Below are 15,731 nucleotides of genomic sequence, written 5' to 3'. Positions count from 1 at the left end.
AGGGTTCACTCTGGAGGCCAGGATGCCCAGGTCCTCAGAGGAGGCAGGTGCCTGGCTCCTAGGGATGGGGGTGGGGGAGGGCCGCCTGCCCGCGGGAGGCCCATTAGCCTGCTAAGTGCTCCCAGGGAGGGGCGCAGCGCTGCTGCCAGAGGGGGTGAGGCGAAGTGAGGGCACCGAGAGGGGGTGGGCTTTCTCTGCACTCAGCTAAGAGCAGCAGGGGCGGGGCTCTGCCTCCCCTGGCCCAAGGGCCGCCCCCCACTAGACCCTTGCTTGGTATCTCAGAAACCTCAGCGGCCCCTCTCCCATCCCTCCAGCTGCGCCCCGACAGCCTAAGGAATCACTCCCTGCTGAGCCACCCCAGCGAAGCCCCGCACTGCTCCCCGCGGCCCTCCGCCTCAATGCCCACTCCGGCTGCAGTCACCGCCCCGGCCGCCAGGGGGAGCCGGCGCGGGAGGGGGCGGGCCCGACGCCGAGGGAGGGGGCGGTGCCGCCCGGGCCCCGCCCCCGCCCCGCCCCGCCCGGGCCCCGCCGAGTCTCTGGTCGGTCCCGGACAGACTGGCGGGCGGGCGGGCGGACGCTGACGCCGCGGGGCTGGAGCGGGCCGCGCGGGAGCGCGCGGGCGGAGCAGCGGCGCCGTCGGTCCCCGTCGGGGCTCCGTGCGTCCCCGGCCCGCCCCTGGCCCGGCCATGGCGGGCGCCAGGCCCGGCGTCCACGCGCTGCAGCTGGAGCCGCCCACCGTGGTGGAGACCCTGCGGCGCGGGAGTAAGTTCATCAAATGGGACGAGGTAAGAGCGGCGGCCCCCCTGCTCCGCCCAGATCCGGGGACTCCTCCACTCGAGCTTGGCCGGGCGCCCCCCGGCCCAGCCTGGCTGCGCTCCAGGAACCAAGCCCCGAGTTGTCCCCGTGGTGAGACTTTGCCCCCCAAGACACCCCGTCTCTCAGCTCCGGATAATTTGGCCTCCGCTCCTCGCGCCGAGACTTTGAACCCCAATAAATGCAGCCCCCCCACGCGCTGGTCTCACTCCTGTCACATTAATTCTGGTTCCCCGCCTCGGCATGGCCCCCACACCCCTGCCCGGCACGGGGCTCCCTGGCTGGAGGACCCCGACCTCCACTCTGGCTGGGGGCATCCTCGTCTCTGGTGGGCGCCGCTGGGCCCCCGCTGGCCCATTCAAACCTTCCCCACCCTCCTGGGCTGGTGCCCGGGCCCGGCGCCCCGCGTCACCCCCCAAGTTCACCCACCCCGGGAACTTTGCTCCCCCTCCTTAGCCTCGGGACTTTGAACCCCAACGAGCCCTCTCCCCTTGTCTGCCTCCGCCGCTCCCCGGACGCCCAAGCTCCCACCTGCGCTGCCGCCCGCGGCCTGAGCCCCACCCACGGTCTCGCCGCCCCTCTCTGGCCCCCAGGGCCTCCACCCCGCCGGCCGGCTCCTCGCTGCTCCTTCCCAGTCAGGCCATAGGCCTGGAAGACTCGGCTCCTTTCCGGCTGGGTGGGGCGGGTAGGCGTGGGAGCTGGGGGGAGGGGCTGGGGGCGTGGCCCGGGCGGCAGGTGTGCCGGCCCGGGTGCCCCGGCGCCCCGTGGGGGGCCCGGGGAGACCCCTCCCCTAAGGCGGGCCAGAAGGGAGAAGTTTCTCCTTTGCCTTCCAGTCTGATAAACCCAAATAAGGAAGTGGAGGCCCGGAGAGGACCCTGGGGGTGGGGTAGGGGTGCTGCCAAGGGCTTGGGGCTGCCGGGCTGGGGCCTGGGCTGCCTTGGAAGGCAAGACCCTCGGGAAAGGGCTGGGGAGGGGCCTGGGGGTGCCCACAGAACCCCCCCCCCCAGTACTGGGGGCTTCAGCTGTAGGGCAGCCTTGGGGATCCCAGCAGGACTGGCGCTGGGTGTCAGCACCCTGAGCTGGGGAGGCCCATGTACCCCAAAAGTTCCAGGGGCCTCCTGTGCCTTCTGTCCCCAGATCCACCCCCACCCCTGATCCCCGGTCTCTGTAAGCAAGGTTGGGCGGGGCTGGCGCTGTCCCGTTCTGCGGATGAGGAGACTGAGGTGGGGAACGCAGGGTCCTGCTCCTCTGCCTCTGGGTCCCTGCCTTGGGCCTGCAGCAAGACGGGCGGCCTGGTCTCGCGGCCTGTACAGTGGGGACGCACTGGCACGGAGCTGCGAGGGCGGAGGGCGGCCGTGGTGATGCCGGCATCGCCCACCAGACAGCGGCCCGCTGGGGGTGGCCCCTGGGGTGCGCGGGAGCTGAGGCGGGAGAGGTCTCCCAGCTCCCAGCTCTCGGAGTCACGTGGTGACCGTGGAGTGTGCCGGGGACTGGGCCCCCAGAAAGTGGGGCCGAGACCCTTCTGCCCCTGGGACGACCCGAGCCGGAGCTCCCTGCCTGGTTCCGAGGCGGGGCGAGCGTCCCCCGGGGACTCGCGCTTCTGGAAGGTGGAGCCTCGGGGAGCCTGGGCAGCACAGGGTCCCACGGGACTCGGCAGCTGGCGGGGTCAGGCTTTGCAGCCTCTGTCCCGTCAATATTCCACGGTGGGCTGCTGGAGTGGGGGCTCCAACCGTCACAGGGCCCCGGGGCCTTTGGGGTCCGCGGAGCCCAGGGCGGGGGCTAGGGAGGTGGGCTGGATTTCCGGGATTAAGAGGGAGAGGCCGGCGTCGCAGCTCACTAGGCTAATCCTCCACCTAGCGGTGCCGGCACACCGGGTTCTAGTCCCGGTTGGGGCGCCGGATTCTGTCCCGGTTGCCCCTCTTCCAGGCCAGCTCTCTGCTGTGGCCCGGGAGTGCAGTGGAGGATGGCCCAAGTGCTTGGGCCCTGCACCCCATGGGAGACCAGGATAAGTACCTGGCTCCTGCCATTGGATCAGCGCGGTGCGCCGGCCGCAGCGGCCATTGGAGGGTGAACCAACGGCAAAGGAAGACCTTTCTCTCTGTCTCTCTCTCTCACTATCCACTCTGCCTGTCAAAAAAAAAAAAAAAAAAAAAAGAGGAAGGGAGATAGGGCAGTGAGTGACCCAGGTGGCCATACCTTAGGGTGGTGCTGGGGCCAGAACACAGGCCGCACCCAGGATCTTGGTTTTGTCCTGAGGGCCTTGGGCAGCCTGGGGGGGGGGGGGCTGTGGCTGCAGCAGGCGCTGTCTCGGCCACTACTGGACACCGTGGCGTGGCGGCTGGAGGGGTCAGCAGCCCTCACTCCCTGACCCTGGCTGTCCTGTGCTGTCCCCAGGAGGCCTCCAGTCGGAACCTGGTGACCCTGCGCGTGGACCCCAATGGCTTCTTCTTGTACTGGACGGGACCCAACATGGTGAGGGCTGGCGCTGGCGCGGCTCACTTAGGCCCAGGGCCCCTGCCCCAGACCTGCGCCCTGCCTGAACCTCTACCCCCACTGCTGGGGGTGGGGCCCAGCGGCTGGCTCTGACCTCTCCCACGGCTCCCCAGACAGGAAGTGCTAAGGGTGGGGGCTGAGGCTGGGGCCACAGCCAGGAGGTGGCCACTCCCTGCTGGGTGTGGAGCCTGGGGGGCTCCTAGCTCCTGCCTGCAGCCTCGCAGACGCACCGTGGCCTCTGGTTCCCCAGGAAGTGGACACACTGGACATCAGTTCCATCAGGGACACGCGGATAGGCCGTTACGCCCGCCTGCCCAAGGTGAGTGAGGGCCCGGGACGGAGCACGAGAACCGGGCTGGGGGCGCCTGCTCACCCGCGGCCCTCCTCCACTCAGGACCCCAAGATCCGGGAGGTGCTGGGCTTCGGGGGCCCCGATGCCCGGCTGGAGGAGAAGCTGATGACGGTGGTGGCCGGGCCGGACCCGGTGAACACCACGTTCTTGAACTTCATGGCCGTGCAGGAAGACACTGCCAAGGTGAGCTGGGGCTGGGGGCGCCCCCAGGGTCTCTGCCCCCCTGGCTGAGTCGCTGCTCTCTGACTTGCTGGGTGCGGGCCGTGGCTGGGCTGGCCCCCGGCCCCCACTCACCACGGCCCCCCACCCCACCCTGCCCGGTGCGTGCTGCCCCCAGGTGTGGTCCGAGGAGCTGTTCAAGCTGGCCATGAACATCCTGGCTCAGAACGCCTCCCGGAACACCTTCCTGCGCAAAGCGTGAGCCTGGGCCGCTGGGGGGAGGGGTCTAGGTGGGCATCCCCGGGTGTGACCTTCCCACCGCCCCCCCCCAGGTACACGAAGCTGAAGCTGCAGGTGAACCAGGATGGACGGATCCCAGTCAAGAAGTGAGCACCCACTCCCCCCCACAGCCTCTCCTGCCCCACCCCGGCGGCACTGACCCTGACCCCCCCTACAGCATCCTGAAGATGTTCTCCGCAGACAAGAAGCGGGTGGAGACCGCGCTGGAGTCCTGTGGCCTCAATTTCAACCGGGTGTGTGGGGTGCAGGGTGCCCCCCGCCCCAGCCCAGGGCTGGCTGTCGTCCCTGGGGTCTCACCACACACCCCTCGGCCCCCAGAGTGAGTCCATCCGGCCTGATGAGTTTTCCTTGGAGATCTTCGAACGGTTCCTGAACAAGCTGTGCCTGCGGCCGGACATCGACAAGATTCTGCTGGAGATGTGAGTGGGGCTGGGCCCTGCCCCCGGCTCCCGGCGCCCCCGGCCGGCCTCTGCTGAGTGCGCCTTCAGCCCCGGGCGCGGGAGGGCGCTGCCCGTGCCAGAGCAGCAGGGGCCGGGCGGGGGCGTGGCCGCGGCTCCTGTTCCGGACAGCTTTGGGCTGGCCTCCGCTGGTGTTGTCCTCAGTCAGTCCACTCTGGACGAGGGCCCAGGGCTCCGCTGCGTCGCACCTGCCTGAGGTCCAGCACGCAGTGCGGGAGGACTGGAGGCGACCCGAGGCCTGGGACGGTGGCTGAGTGCCAACTCGTCTGGCGCCCCGACGGCACCCAGCGGTCAGGAGAGCTGCTGGGGCACCCGAGGCCCCGTGTCCCAGCCAGCGGACGCTGGGGGCAGCTGCAGCCCTCTGTCTCCCAGGGCCGGGGCTGGCGAGGCTGCAGCCTGACCCGGCACCCCCCGTCCCCTCCTCCCCCAGCGGCGCCAAGGGCAAGCCGTACCTGACGCTGGAGCAGCTCATGGACTTCATCAACCAGAAGCAGCGGGACCCGCGGCTCAACGAAGTGCTGTACCCGCCCCTGCGGCCCTCCCAGGCCCGCCTGCTCATCGAGAAGTACGAGCCCAACCAGCAGTTTCTGGAGCGAGGTGAGGGGGGCACAGGTGCCCTGGGAGAAGGTGGGGGGGGTGCTCCCGGGAGTGAGGTGGGGGGGGTGCAGGTGCCCTGGGAACGAGGTGAGGGGGGCACAGGTGCCCTGGGAGAAGGTGAGTGGGGGGTGCAGGTGCTCCCAGGAGTGAGGTGAGTGGGGGGGAGGTGCTCCCGGGAGTGAGGTGAGTGGGGGGGGAGGTGCTCCCGGGAGTGAGGTGAGTGGGGGGTGCAGGTGCTCCCGGGAGTGAGGTGAGTGGGGGGGGAGGTGCTCCCGGGAGTGAGGTGAGTGGGGGTGCAGGTGCTCCCGGGAGTGAGGTGAGTGGGGGGGCAGGTGCTCCCGGGAGTGAGGTGGGGGGGGCAGTGTAGGTGCTCCCAGGAGTGAGGTGAGTGGGGGGAGGTGCTCCCGGGAGTGAGGTGAGTGGGGGGGAGGTGCTCCCGGGAGTGAGGTGAGTGGGGGGTGCAGGTGCTCCCGGGAGTGAGGTGAGTGGGGTGCAGGTGCTCCCGGGAGTGAGGTGGGGGGGGGGAGGTGCTCCCAGGAGTGAGGTGAGTGGGGGGGGAGGTGCTCCCGGGAGTGAGGTGAGTGGGGGGGGTGCTCCCGGGAGTGAGGTGAGTGGGGGGGCAGGTGCTCCCGGGAGTGAGGTGAGTGGGGGGGGTGCTCCTGGGAGTGAGGTGAGTGGGGGTGCAGGCGCTCCCGGGAGTGAGGTGAGTGGGGGTGCAGGTGCTCCCGGGAGTGAGGTGAGTGGGGTGCAGGTGCTCCCGGGAGTGAGGTGAGTGGGGGGAGGTGCTCCCGGGAGTGAGGTGAGTGGGGGTGCAGGTGCTCCCGGGAGTGAGGTGAGTGGGGGTGCAGGTGCTCCCGGGAGTGAGGTGAGTGGGGGGGAGGTGCTCCCGGGAGTGAGGTGAGTGGGGGGAGGTGCTCCCGGGAGTGAGGTGAGTGGGGGTGCAGGTGCTCCCGGGAGTGAGGTGAGTGGGGGGGTGCTCCCGGGAGTGAGGTGAGTGGGGGGAGGTGCTCCCGGGAGTGAGGTGAGTGGGGGGAGGTGCTCCCGGGAGTGAGGTGAGTGGGGGGGGAGGTGCTCCCGGGAGTGAGGTGAGTGGGGGGAGGTGCTCCCGGGAGTGAGGTGAGTGGGGGTGCAGGTGCTCCCGGGAGTGAGGTGAGTGGGGGGGTGCTCCCGGGAGTGAGGTGAGTGGGGGGAGGTGCTCCCGGGAGTGAGGTGAGTGGGGGGCGGTGCTCCCGGGAGTGAGGTGAGTGGGGGGGGAGGTGCTCCCGGGAGTGAGGTGAGTGGGGGTGCAGGTGCTCCTAGCAGCGGGAGGGCCCCAGCTGACCCTCTGACCCCGGCTCCAGATCAGATGTCCATGGAGGGCTTCAGCCGCTACCTGGGCGGGGAGGAGAACGGGATCTTGCCCCTGGAAGCCCTGGACCTGAGTGTGGACATGACCCAGCCCCTGAGCTCCTACTTCATCAACTCCTCGCACAACACCTACCTCACGGGTGAGCCCACGCCCTCGCCCTCGCCCCCTGCTGGGCGCACGCAGGGCCTTCGGCACAGCTGCCTGTTCAGCAGCCAGTGCGGGGGTGCGGGGGGGTGGGGGGCTGCCTGCAGGCAGGGAGGGTGGGGCTGGGGCCTCGTGGGGTTAAGGAGTGGCGGGGTCCGCATGGTGGTGGGAGCAGGGGGCGTGGCGGGCGGGCGGGCGGCCGTGGTGACACCCCCTGGCCCCCAGCGGGGCAGCTGGCCGGGACGTCCTCGGTGGAGATGTACCGACAGGCCCTGCTGTGGGGCTGCCGCTGTGTGGAGCTGGACGTGTGGAAGGGGCGGCCGCCCGAGGAGGAGCCCTTCATCACCCACGGCTTCACCATGACCACCGAGGTGCCGCTGCGCGACGTGCTGGAGGCCATCGCCGAGACCGCCTTCAAGACCTCGCCCTACCCCGTCATCCTGTCCTTTGAGAACCACGTGGACTCGTGAGTGGGGGCCCTGAGGCGGGGCCCGAGCCGGCCCCCCCCCCGGCTCTTCCCCCACCGACCCGGGGCCGCTCACCTGTCCTGTGTGCAGCTGCCCCCAGGGACCTCTGACCTCTGACCTCGGCCTTGCAGGGCGAAGCAGCAGGCCAAGATGGCCGAGTACTGCCGCTCCATCTTTGGGGACGCCCTGCTCATCGACCCGCTGGACAAGTACCCGGTACGGGGCCTGGGGCCGAGGCGGCGCGGCGGGCAGGTGGGCGGCGCCCCGGCGGGCCCTGACCCTTCTGTGCCCCCCAGCTGGCCCCCGGCGTGCCCCTGCCCAGCCCCCAGGACCTGATGGGCCGCATCTTGGTAAAGAACAAGAAGCGGCACCGGCCCAGCCCTCGCGGCCCCGACAGCTCGGTGCGCAAGCGGCCACTGGAGCAGAGGAACTCGGCCCTGAGCGAGGGCTCGGCCGCCACCGAGCCCTCCTCGCCCCAGCTCGGTAGGCCCGGCCCCGCCTCGCTACGCCCCTCAGCCGCCCACTCCCGGGGGGCCATCGCCCAACCCAGCTGGGGCTCTGAATTCTGACCTCTGACCTCAGCGAAGCACAGCCCCACGCTTTGGGTGTGACCCCGACCCCTGTGCTGGGACCTCCCCGACTGTCATGCACTTCGCTGGGTCTCATCTCAGCTGACCTTTGCCCTCCTCTGTGCGGGTGGGGGGTCCCTCTCTGACCCCTTGACCCCTTGCTTGGCTGGGTGTGCCTCTGATGGAGCCCAGGCCGCCGACCTCCCAGGCCATCCTGCACCCGGCCGTTAAGGCTGTTGTACCCAGCTCCTGACTTCTCACCCCTCCCCTGCTGTATGTGACTCAGACCTTCACCTTTGACCCATGACCCTGAACTACCATGGGTTGATACCCATGGCCTCTCCTGTCCCCAGCTACACTGCCCTGTGCAGAGTCCCCACCCCCACCCCGATGTCCCCACCATGTGCACTGGGCACACCTCGGGCATCTGCGTGTGGCCCTTGTCCTCTGCAGGGTCCCCCAGCTCTGACAGCTGCCCTGGCCTGAGCAATGGGGAGGAGGCAGGACTGGAGCAGCCCAGCCTGGAGCCTCGGAAGTCCCTGGGTGAGGAGGGCCCGAGCCGGGGCCCTTATGCTGACCGTGAGGAGGAGGAGGAGGAGGAGGAAGACGAGGAACAGGCAGACCCCAAAAAGCCGACCACGGACGAGGTCCGGTGTCCAGGCAGGGTGGCGGGGGAGGGGCTGAGAGCGCTATGGTCAGGCCCTCCTGGAGGGCGTGTGTGTTGGGGGAGGGAGTAGGGGAGGGAGGAGGCTCAGGTAAACAGGCGTGGAAACGAGTGTCAATCAGGCTTTCCGTGTGGCTGGGGGCGGGGCTGAGCGCCAGGAGCTGCAGGTGCTGCGGCAGGGTCTGGTGTCACGGGGAGGGCAGAGGCGTGGGCAAGCCGTGAGCTCCGTCCGTCTCGTGTCTGTCCACTGGCTGTCGTGAGCTCCGTCCGTCTCGTGTCTGTCCACTGGCTGTCGTGAGCTCCGTCCGTCTCGTGTCTGTCCACTCGCTGTCGTGAGCTCCGCCCGTCTCGTGTCTGTCCACTGGCTGTCGTGAGCTCCGCCCGTCTCGTGTCTGTCCACTCGCTGTCGTGAGCTCCGCCCGTCTCGTGTCTGTCCACTGGCTGTCGTGAGCTCCGCCCGTCTCGTGTCTGTCCACTGGCTGTCGTGAGCTCCGCCCGTCTCGTGTCTGTCCACTGGCTGTCGTGAGCTCCGCCCGTCTCGTGTCTGTCCACTGGCTGTCGTGAGCTCCGCCCGTCTCGTGTCTGTCCACTCGCTGTCGTGAGCTCCGCCCGTCTCGTGTCTGTCCACTGGCTGTCGTGAGCTCTGTCCGTCTCGTGTCTGTCCACTGGCTGTCGTGAGCTCCGTCCGTCTCGTGTCTGTCCACTGGCTGTCGTGAGCTCTGACTTTGGGGGCCCAGAGGGGATGGATGGCGGGGCTGCCCAGAGTCGCCTTCACTGGCCCAGAGTTGGGGGGGAGCAGCAGGGTGGTGATGGGCAGGAATGGCTGGGAGCGCGTGAGTGCCCGAAGCCCTGGGCGGCGGGGAGGGGGCGGGCAGCGAGGGCCCGGGGAAGGGGTCAGCACCTCTCTGGGAGGGCAGGTGCGGGAGCTCCCGGCACCGCTGACACGGGGTCGGGGTCGCAGGGCACGGCCAGCAGCGAGGTCAACGCGACGGAGGAGATGTCGACGCTGGTCAACTACATTGAGCCTGTCAAGTTCAAGTCCTTCGAGGCAGCGCGGAGTGAGTGCGGGGGTGGGGGGTGGGGTAGGAGGCCCGCGCCCCGCCAGGCCTGACGCGGCCCCACCTCCCCCCGCAGAGAGGAACAAGTGCTTCGAGATGTCGTCCTTTGTGGAGACCAAGGCCATGGAGCAGCTCACCAAGAGCCCCATGGAGTTTGTGGAGTATCCTGCCCAGGGCTGCGGCGGGGCGGGGCGGGGCGGGGCCTGGGCAGGGCTGGGGAGCCTCCGGGGGTCGGCAGGCCCAGGGGTGCGGGCTCCAGGCAGGCGTGGCCCCTGACTGCCAACCTCAGATACAACAAGCAGCAGCTCAGCCGCATCTACCCCAAGGGCACGCGCGTGGACTCCTCCAACTACATGCCCCAGCTCTTCTGGAACGTGGGCTGCCAGCTGGTCGCGCTCAACTTCCAGACCCTGGGTGAGCCCTGGCCCCCCTCGACCTTGACCCCCGATTCCGCGAGCCCCACCTGAGCGACCTCTGGCCCCGTCTAATCCCAGAAACCTGGAACCAGACCCAGACGCACGCAGACCCCGGCTGACCCCCGGACCCTGATGCCCTTTGACCCCACCCTGACCCTGTCCCGCGCCGTGGCCCCCAGACGTGCCGATGCAGCTGAATGCGGGCGTGTTTGAATACAACGGGCGCAGCGGGTACCTGCTCAAGCCTGAGTTCATGCGGCGGCCGGACAAGTCCTTCGATCCCTTCACCGAGGTCATCGTGGACGGCATCGTGGCGAACGCCTTGCGGGTCAAGGTGTGGCCCGGGAGGGCTCGGCCGGGGTGTCCCGGGGGGTGGGAGAGGAGGCGGGGCTCTCGGCAGCCACCTCACTGTCCCGGACCTGCCCCCAGGTGATCTCGGGACAGTTCCTGTCCGACAGGAAGGTGGGCATCTACGTGGAGGTGGACATGTTCGGTCTCCCCGTGGACACGCGCCGCAAGTACCGCACGCGGACCTCGCAGGGCAACTCGTTCAACCCCGTGTGGGACGAGGAGCCCTTCGACTTCCCCAAGGTGAGCTCTGAGCCCGGCCTCCCAGGGCCCGGCTTCCCCAGGGTGAGCTCTGAGCCCGGCCTTCCGGGCCCCGGCTTCCCCAGGGTGAGCTCTGAGCCCGGCCTCCCGGGGCCTCGGCTTCCCCAGGGTGAGCTCTGAGCCCGGCCTCCCGGGGCCCGGCTTCCCCAGGGTGAGCTCTGAGCCCGGGCAGCTGACTCCTGCCTCCCGGGGCCTCGGCTGCCAATCCGAGCGAGGGACCAGCCTCAGTTGTTGACCCCCAGCTCACTCTGCAGCTTCTGTGCGGGCCACGCCCTGGCTCTGCCTGTCCTTGGCTCGGGGTCCTGATGGCCCGTGGCCGTCCCCTGGACCAGGGCCACAGAGGCGTGGGCAGCCATCCGCTCAATGGCACAGGTGACCGATCGACAGCTCATCAGAGCGTTAGGTGCCGGTGGCTGTGGCGTGGTGGCCACGCAGCTGTGGGTTGGCCCCGTGGCTCAGCGCCCGTCTCGGCCCGCAGGTGGTGCTGCCCACACTGGCTTCGCTTCGCATTGCGGCCTTTGAGGAGGGCGGCAAATTCGTGGGGCACCGGATCCTGCCCGTGTCTGCCATCCGCTCAGGTGAGGCCCCCGTGGGCCCTGGGCAGCAGGCGGGGTGGAGTTGGGGGTGGGCGGGGCCTGACGTCAGTGCCTCGGCCCCCCCAGGGTACCACTACGTCTGCTTGCGGAACGAGGCCAACCAGCCGCTGTGCCTGCCGGCCCTGCTCATCTACACGGAGGCCTCCGACTACATCCCCGACGACCACCAGGGTGAGCGGGCTTAGCCGGGGAGGGGGCGGGGCAAGGCCTGCACCTGCTGGGCCTGGGAGGCCGCGGGCCAGGGCGCCTGTCTGAGCCCCCTCTTGCGCCTGCCCCAGACTACGCAGAAGCACTCATCAACCCCATCAAGCACGTTAGCCTGATGGACCAGCGGGCCAAGCAGCTGGCCGCCCTCATTGGCGAGAGCGAGGTGAGCCCTGCGGCCAGGGGCCGTGGCTTCCGTGGGCGTGGGCGTGGGCGTGGGGAAGGCAGAGAAAGACCCCCAGCCTCCCTGCTCTCCAGCGCCCACACCGGTGTGGAGCTGCGGGCCCAGGCGCCCAGGCTCGGCCCGGTGTCTTCCCGCAGTCCTGCTGCAGGCCCCCTCCCCCTGCCCAGAGAGCCTGCCGCCCTCCCTGGCTTCTTGTCTCACCCAAGGCCGAACATGCGTGCCAGGCCCGGCCTGAGCGCTCTGTGCCTCCCCGCCCCCAGCCTGGCTCTGCCATCCCCAGTGTAGACCCAGGGGCGCCGGGTTCACCCGCACATCCAGGCCCAGTCCCCCTGGGGCCTGCGGCGGGAGGCCAGGCGGCTGCCATTAGGGGCTGAGCGGCCGCGTCCACTCTGTGGTCACTTCCTCCGCTGATTAAATCAGGAGCTAAGTGGCTGGCGCGGGATGGCGGGCCATCACGGTCAGCCAGTGGACAGACAGGGAGGGGAGGGGCTCAGGGATGGAGCGGCTTTGGCTGGAAGGGCCTGGGAGCCCCCAGCTCCCACGTGGGTCTGGTGCACCTGTGCCTGCAGCACGCCCCGCCTGGGGAGGGGGCCCGAGAGGCTTCTCTGCTTCTTAGTTCTCAGCGCCCCCGGTTGCAGCCAGGTGCTGAGCTGGGTGCGGGAGCCCTGGGATGGGCGCCGCGGTGCTGGAGGCAGCGTCCTGCTCTGTCCCCTTAGGCTGGCCCGGACCCGAGCCCGGAGGCCCAGCCCCAGCAGCCCGGGGCCCAGCCGGCCCCAAACCCTACCCCCAGCCCCCTGGACACGTCCCCCCGGCGGCCGGCGGGCCCTGCCACCTCCCCCACCAACACGTCCCTCAGCAGCCCAGGTAAGGGGCCTTGGTCCCGCCCCCCGCGGGGGGTGCTGCGGGGTGGGGGTGCCGTGCCACCTGTTCCACGCCCACTCCTGCTCCCCAGGCCAGCGGGATGACCTCATCGCCAGCATCCTCTCAGGTAGGGGCGGGGCCTTCCTGGAGGCGGGGCTCCTGGAGGCAGGCCCCGCCCACCTGCCGCCTGGCTCTGGCTTGCAGAAGTGACCCCCACGCCCCTGGAAGAGCTGCGGAGCCACAAGGCGTTGTCGAAGCTGCGGGGCCGGCAGGAGCGGGAGCTGCGGGAGCTGGCCAAGAAGCAGCAGCGCAAGGCGGCCGCGCTCACCCGCCGCCTGCTCGGCAGCCTGGCCCAGGCCGAGGGCAGCGGCCAGCCCCGGCCCGGCGGCCCGTGAGTGCTGTGGGCTGCGCGCCGGGCGTGGACAGCAGGGGGCGTGCGCACCTGGGTCTCCGCACCGGGCAGCGCCAAAGTGGCCCCCAGGGCTCCCCCTGGGACCCCGGGGGGAGGGGTCGTCCCTCGGGCTCCAGGCCTCGCCCACCAGGGCCCACCCTGTCCCCCAGCGTGGCCGCTCCTGGTTCCAGCGAACAGGCCTCCTGGCCTGCCTGGCCCGGCCGCCCCTCCATCTGCGAGATGCCCCCCAGCCCGCTTCCCTGCCCGCCCCTGCCCTCCTAGTCCCCGTCCCCGCCCACCCCTGCCCCCTTCCCTTCCCTGCCCGCCTCTGTCCTCCTAGTTCCCGTCCCCGCCCACCTCTGCCCTCCCCTGCCCCCTTCCCCGCCCACCCCTGCCCTCCTAGTCCCCTTCCCCACCCACCCCTGCCTGCCCCCACCCTCCCAGCCCCCTTCCCTTCCCCGCCCACCCCTGCCTTCCCAGCCCCCTTCCCCGCCCACCCCTGCTCTCCCAGCCTCCTTCCCTTCCTGCCCCTGCCCTCCCCTGCTCTCCTAGTCCCCTTCCCCGCCCACCCCTGCCTGTCCCCACCCTCCCAGCCCCCTTCCCTTCCCTGCCTGCCCCTGCCCTCCTAGTCCCCATCCCCACCCACCCCTGCTCTCCCAGCCTCCTTCCCTGCCTGTCCCTGCCCTCCCCTGCCCTCCTAGTCCCCTTCCCTGCCCACCCCTGCCCCCCAGCCCCCTTCCCCACCAGCCCCTGCCCTCCTAGTCCCCTTCCCCGCCCACCCCTGCCCTCCTAGTCCCCTTCCCTGCCCACCCCTGCCCTCCTAGTCCCCTTCCCTGCCAGCCCCTGCCCTCCTAGTACCCGTCCCTGCCCACCCCTGCCCTCCTAGTCCCCTTCCCTGCCCACCCCTGCCTTCCCAGCCCCTTCCCTGCCCACGCCCGCCCTCCCAGCCTCCTTCCCTGCCTGTCCCTGCCCTCCCCAGCCCCCCTTCCCCGCCCACCCCTGCCCGCCCCCACCCTCCCAGCCCCCTTCCCTTCCCTCCCCTCACCTGCCCCCCAGCCCCTTTCCCTGCCCTCCCCCACCCTCCCAGCCTCCTTCCCTGCCTGCCCCTGCCCTCCCCTACCCCCCCCTTCCCTGCCGTGGACCCTCACGCAGGCTGCTTCCCCCGCAGGGGCGCGGCTGCCGTGGTGGAGGACGGGAGGCGCCGGCAGGAGTTCCAGAACCAGCAGGTGCAGAGCCTGTTGGAGCTGCGGGAGGCTCAGGCCGACGCGGAAGCCGAGCGGAGGCTGGAGCACCTGAGACAGGTGAGCCGGGCCTGGGGCGCCGCCCAGGCAGGGCCGCCTCCCGGGGGGCCGCGCCGTGGCCGCGGGGTCACCGGGGCTGCCCGTGTCCGCAGGTGCAGCAGCGGCTCCGGGAGATCGTGCTGGACGCGCACTCGGCGCAGCTCAAGCGGCTGAAGGAAGTGAATGACAGGTGCTGGAGGCCGTGGGGGGCTGGTGCCCGGGAGGAGGAGGCAGAGCCGCCGCCCCCGCCGACCCCTCGCCCCACGCGTGCTCCGCCAGGGAGAAGAAGGAGCTGCAGAAGATCCTGGACCGGAAGCGCCACAACAGCATCTCGGAGGCCAGGACCAGGGAGAAGCACAAGAAGGAGGTGTAAGGGGGCGGGGTGTGGGGCGGGGCGTGGGGCGGGGCGTGGGGCGGGGCGGGGCCGGCGCTGAGCCCCCTCCCCCGTCTGCCTGGCACAGGGAGCTCACCGAGATCAACCGGAGGCACATCACCGAGTCGGTCAACTCCATCCGGAGGGTGAGTGAGCCCCATCTCCCGGGGACCTGGCCTGGAGCTGTGCGGCCCTTGAGGGGCTTCTAGAACCTTCCGCCCTGGACCCGGCAGCCCCCTGGTGCCAGCGTCATGGCCAAAGCCACCTCCGCAGCAGCTCCCGCGTCCCCGGGGCCGTCATGTTGCAGTCCTTGCCCGCTGATCGCTTTTTAAGTTGTTTGTTTGAAAGGCAGAGGCAGATGAGAGAGGGAGAGAGAGAGAGAGGTCTTTCACCTGCTGGTTCACTCCCCAGATGCTGGGACTCAAGTCTGGGTCCCACGCGGGGGCTAGGGGCAGCCACGCGGGGCTCCCAGGTGTGCAGGAGCCGGGGTCAGCGCCGGCCGGACCCGGGCCTGCCCCTGCGCGCTGACCCCCCCCGCCCCCACAGCTGGAAGAGGCCCAGAAGCAGCGGCTCGAGCGCCTGGTGGCGGGGCAGCAGCAGGTCTTGAAGCAGCTGGCGGAGGAGGAGCCGGAGGTGAGGCCGGGGCGCGGGCGCGGGCGCGGGCGCGGGCGCGGGCGCGGGCGCGGGCGGCGCGGCGGGCGCGGGCCCGGCCTCCTCCCACGGCCTCCTCTTCCCACAGCTGCTGGCCCAGTTGGCCCGGGAGTGCCAGGAGCGGCGGGCCCGGCTGCCCCAGGAGATCCGCTGCAGCCTGCTGGGCGGGACGCTGGAGGGGCTGGGGGACGGGCCCCTGGTGGCCTGCGCCAGCAACGGGCACGCGCCGGGCTCAGGCGGGCACGCGCCGGGCTCGGGCGGGCACGCGCCGGGCGCCGACCCCGAGAGCCAGGAGGAGAACACGCAGCTGTGAACTGGCCGAGCGAGGTGGCGCGGGGCCGGGGTGGGCGCCGGGCGCGGGCGGGAGGCCACCACACTAATGCGTCCTTTTTTTAAAAAACAAAAAAACACACAAAAACAAAAAACCTTTTTATCTTTAGAAATTTTATTTTTTTAAGCCCTGGGCAAGCATCCCACACTAACTCCCTTCCTTCCTGCTCAGGGGCTCCACTGGACTCCTCCCCCAGCCTCACCCTGGGAGGGGCCTGGTCCCGCAGGTGGGCGCTGGGGGGCTCCCGGGCTTTCTTTAGTCCCTGGGGACTCTTCGCGAATAAACGTGCATTTCAGGGACCCTTGTGCAGCGTGCTTGGGGCCCCAGCTCTGCCTCTGCGCTTTCTGGGGGCTGTGGGTGCTGGCGGGGTGCAGGTCAGCCCCGGGACGCTCCTCCCGGGCAGGGGCTCCTCC

The 15,731-nt window shown here is 70.5% G+C and overlaps 1 protein-coding gene across 1 annotated transcript; it reads left to right on the top strand.

Moving 5' to 3' along the window:
• Positions 1 to 543: 543 nt before the first annotated feature.
• PLCB3 (phospholipase C beta 3) lies at positions 544 to 15,617 on the top strand. The gene is made up of 31 exons (XM_051833100.3): positions 544 to 785; positions 3,208 to 3,285; positions 3,557 to 3,625; positions 3,701 to 3,841; positions 3,996 to 4,075; positions 4,150 to 4,203; positions 4,275 to 4,350; positions 4,436 to 4,536; positions 5,006 to 5,172; positions 6,513 to 6,659; positions 6,890 to 7,130; positions 7,263 to 7,347; positions 7,428 to 7,614; positions 8,154 to 8,347; positions 9,326 to 9,422; positions 9,499 to 9,583; positions 9,712 to 9,836; positions 10,018 to 10,172; positions 10,268 to 10,429; positions 10,926 to 11,025; positions 11,110 to 11,214; positions 11,322 to 11,413; positions 12,148 to 12,295; positions 12,384 to 12,419; positions 12,497 to 12,683; positions 13,852 to 13,984; positions 14,077 to 14,153; positions 14,243 to 14,332; positions 14,425 to 14,482; positions 14,883 to 14,969; positions 15,076 to 15,617. Exons 1-31 carry the CDS (start codon positions 687 to 689, stop codon positions 15,298 to 15,300), a joined length of 3,681 nt encoding a protein of 1,226 aa, XP_051689060.3. The 5' UTR covers positions 544 to 686; the 3' UTR covers positions 15,301 to 15,617.
• Positions 15,618 to 15,731: the final 114 nt, after the last annotated feature.

Source organism: Oryctolagus cuniculus, chromosome 1 (genome assembly GCF_051225735.1).
Source record: "Oryctolagus cuniculus isolate XC-2025 breed Fujian yellow rabbit chromosome 1, ASM5122573v1, whole genome shotgun sequence".
Taxonomy (NCBI): domain Eukaryota; kingdom Metazoa; phylum Chordata; class Mammalia; order Lagomorpha; family Leporidae; genus Oryctolagus; species Oryctolagus cuniculus.
Note: the sequence above shows the minus strand (reverse complement) of the source record. Positions and strands in the feature narration are given on the sequence as shown.

Coding starts and splice junctions, on each gene's coding strand:
- PLCB3 (XM_051833100.3), top strand. CDS start 687: ATGGCGGGCGCCAGGCCCGGCGTCCACGCGCTGCAGCTGGAGCCGCCC. Junction 13,985..14,076: donor GGCTGGAGCACCTGAGACAG/GTGAGCCGGGCC, acceptor CCGTGTCCGCAG/GTGCAGCAGCGGCTCCGGGA. Junction 14,483..14,882: donor CGGTCAACTCCATCCGGAGG/GTGAGTGAGCCC, acceptor CCGCCCCCACAG/CTGGAAGAGGCCCAGAAGCA.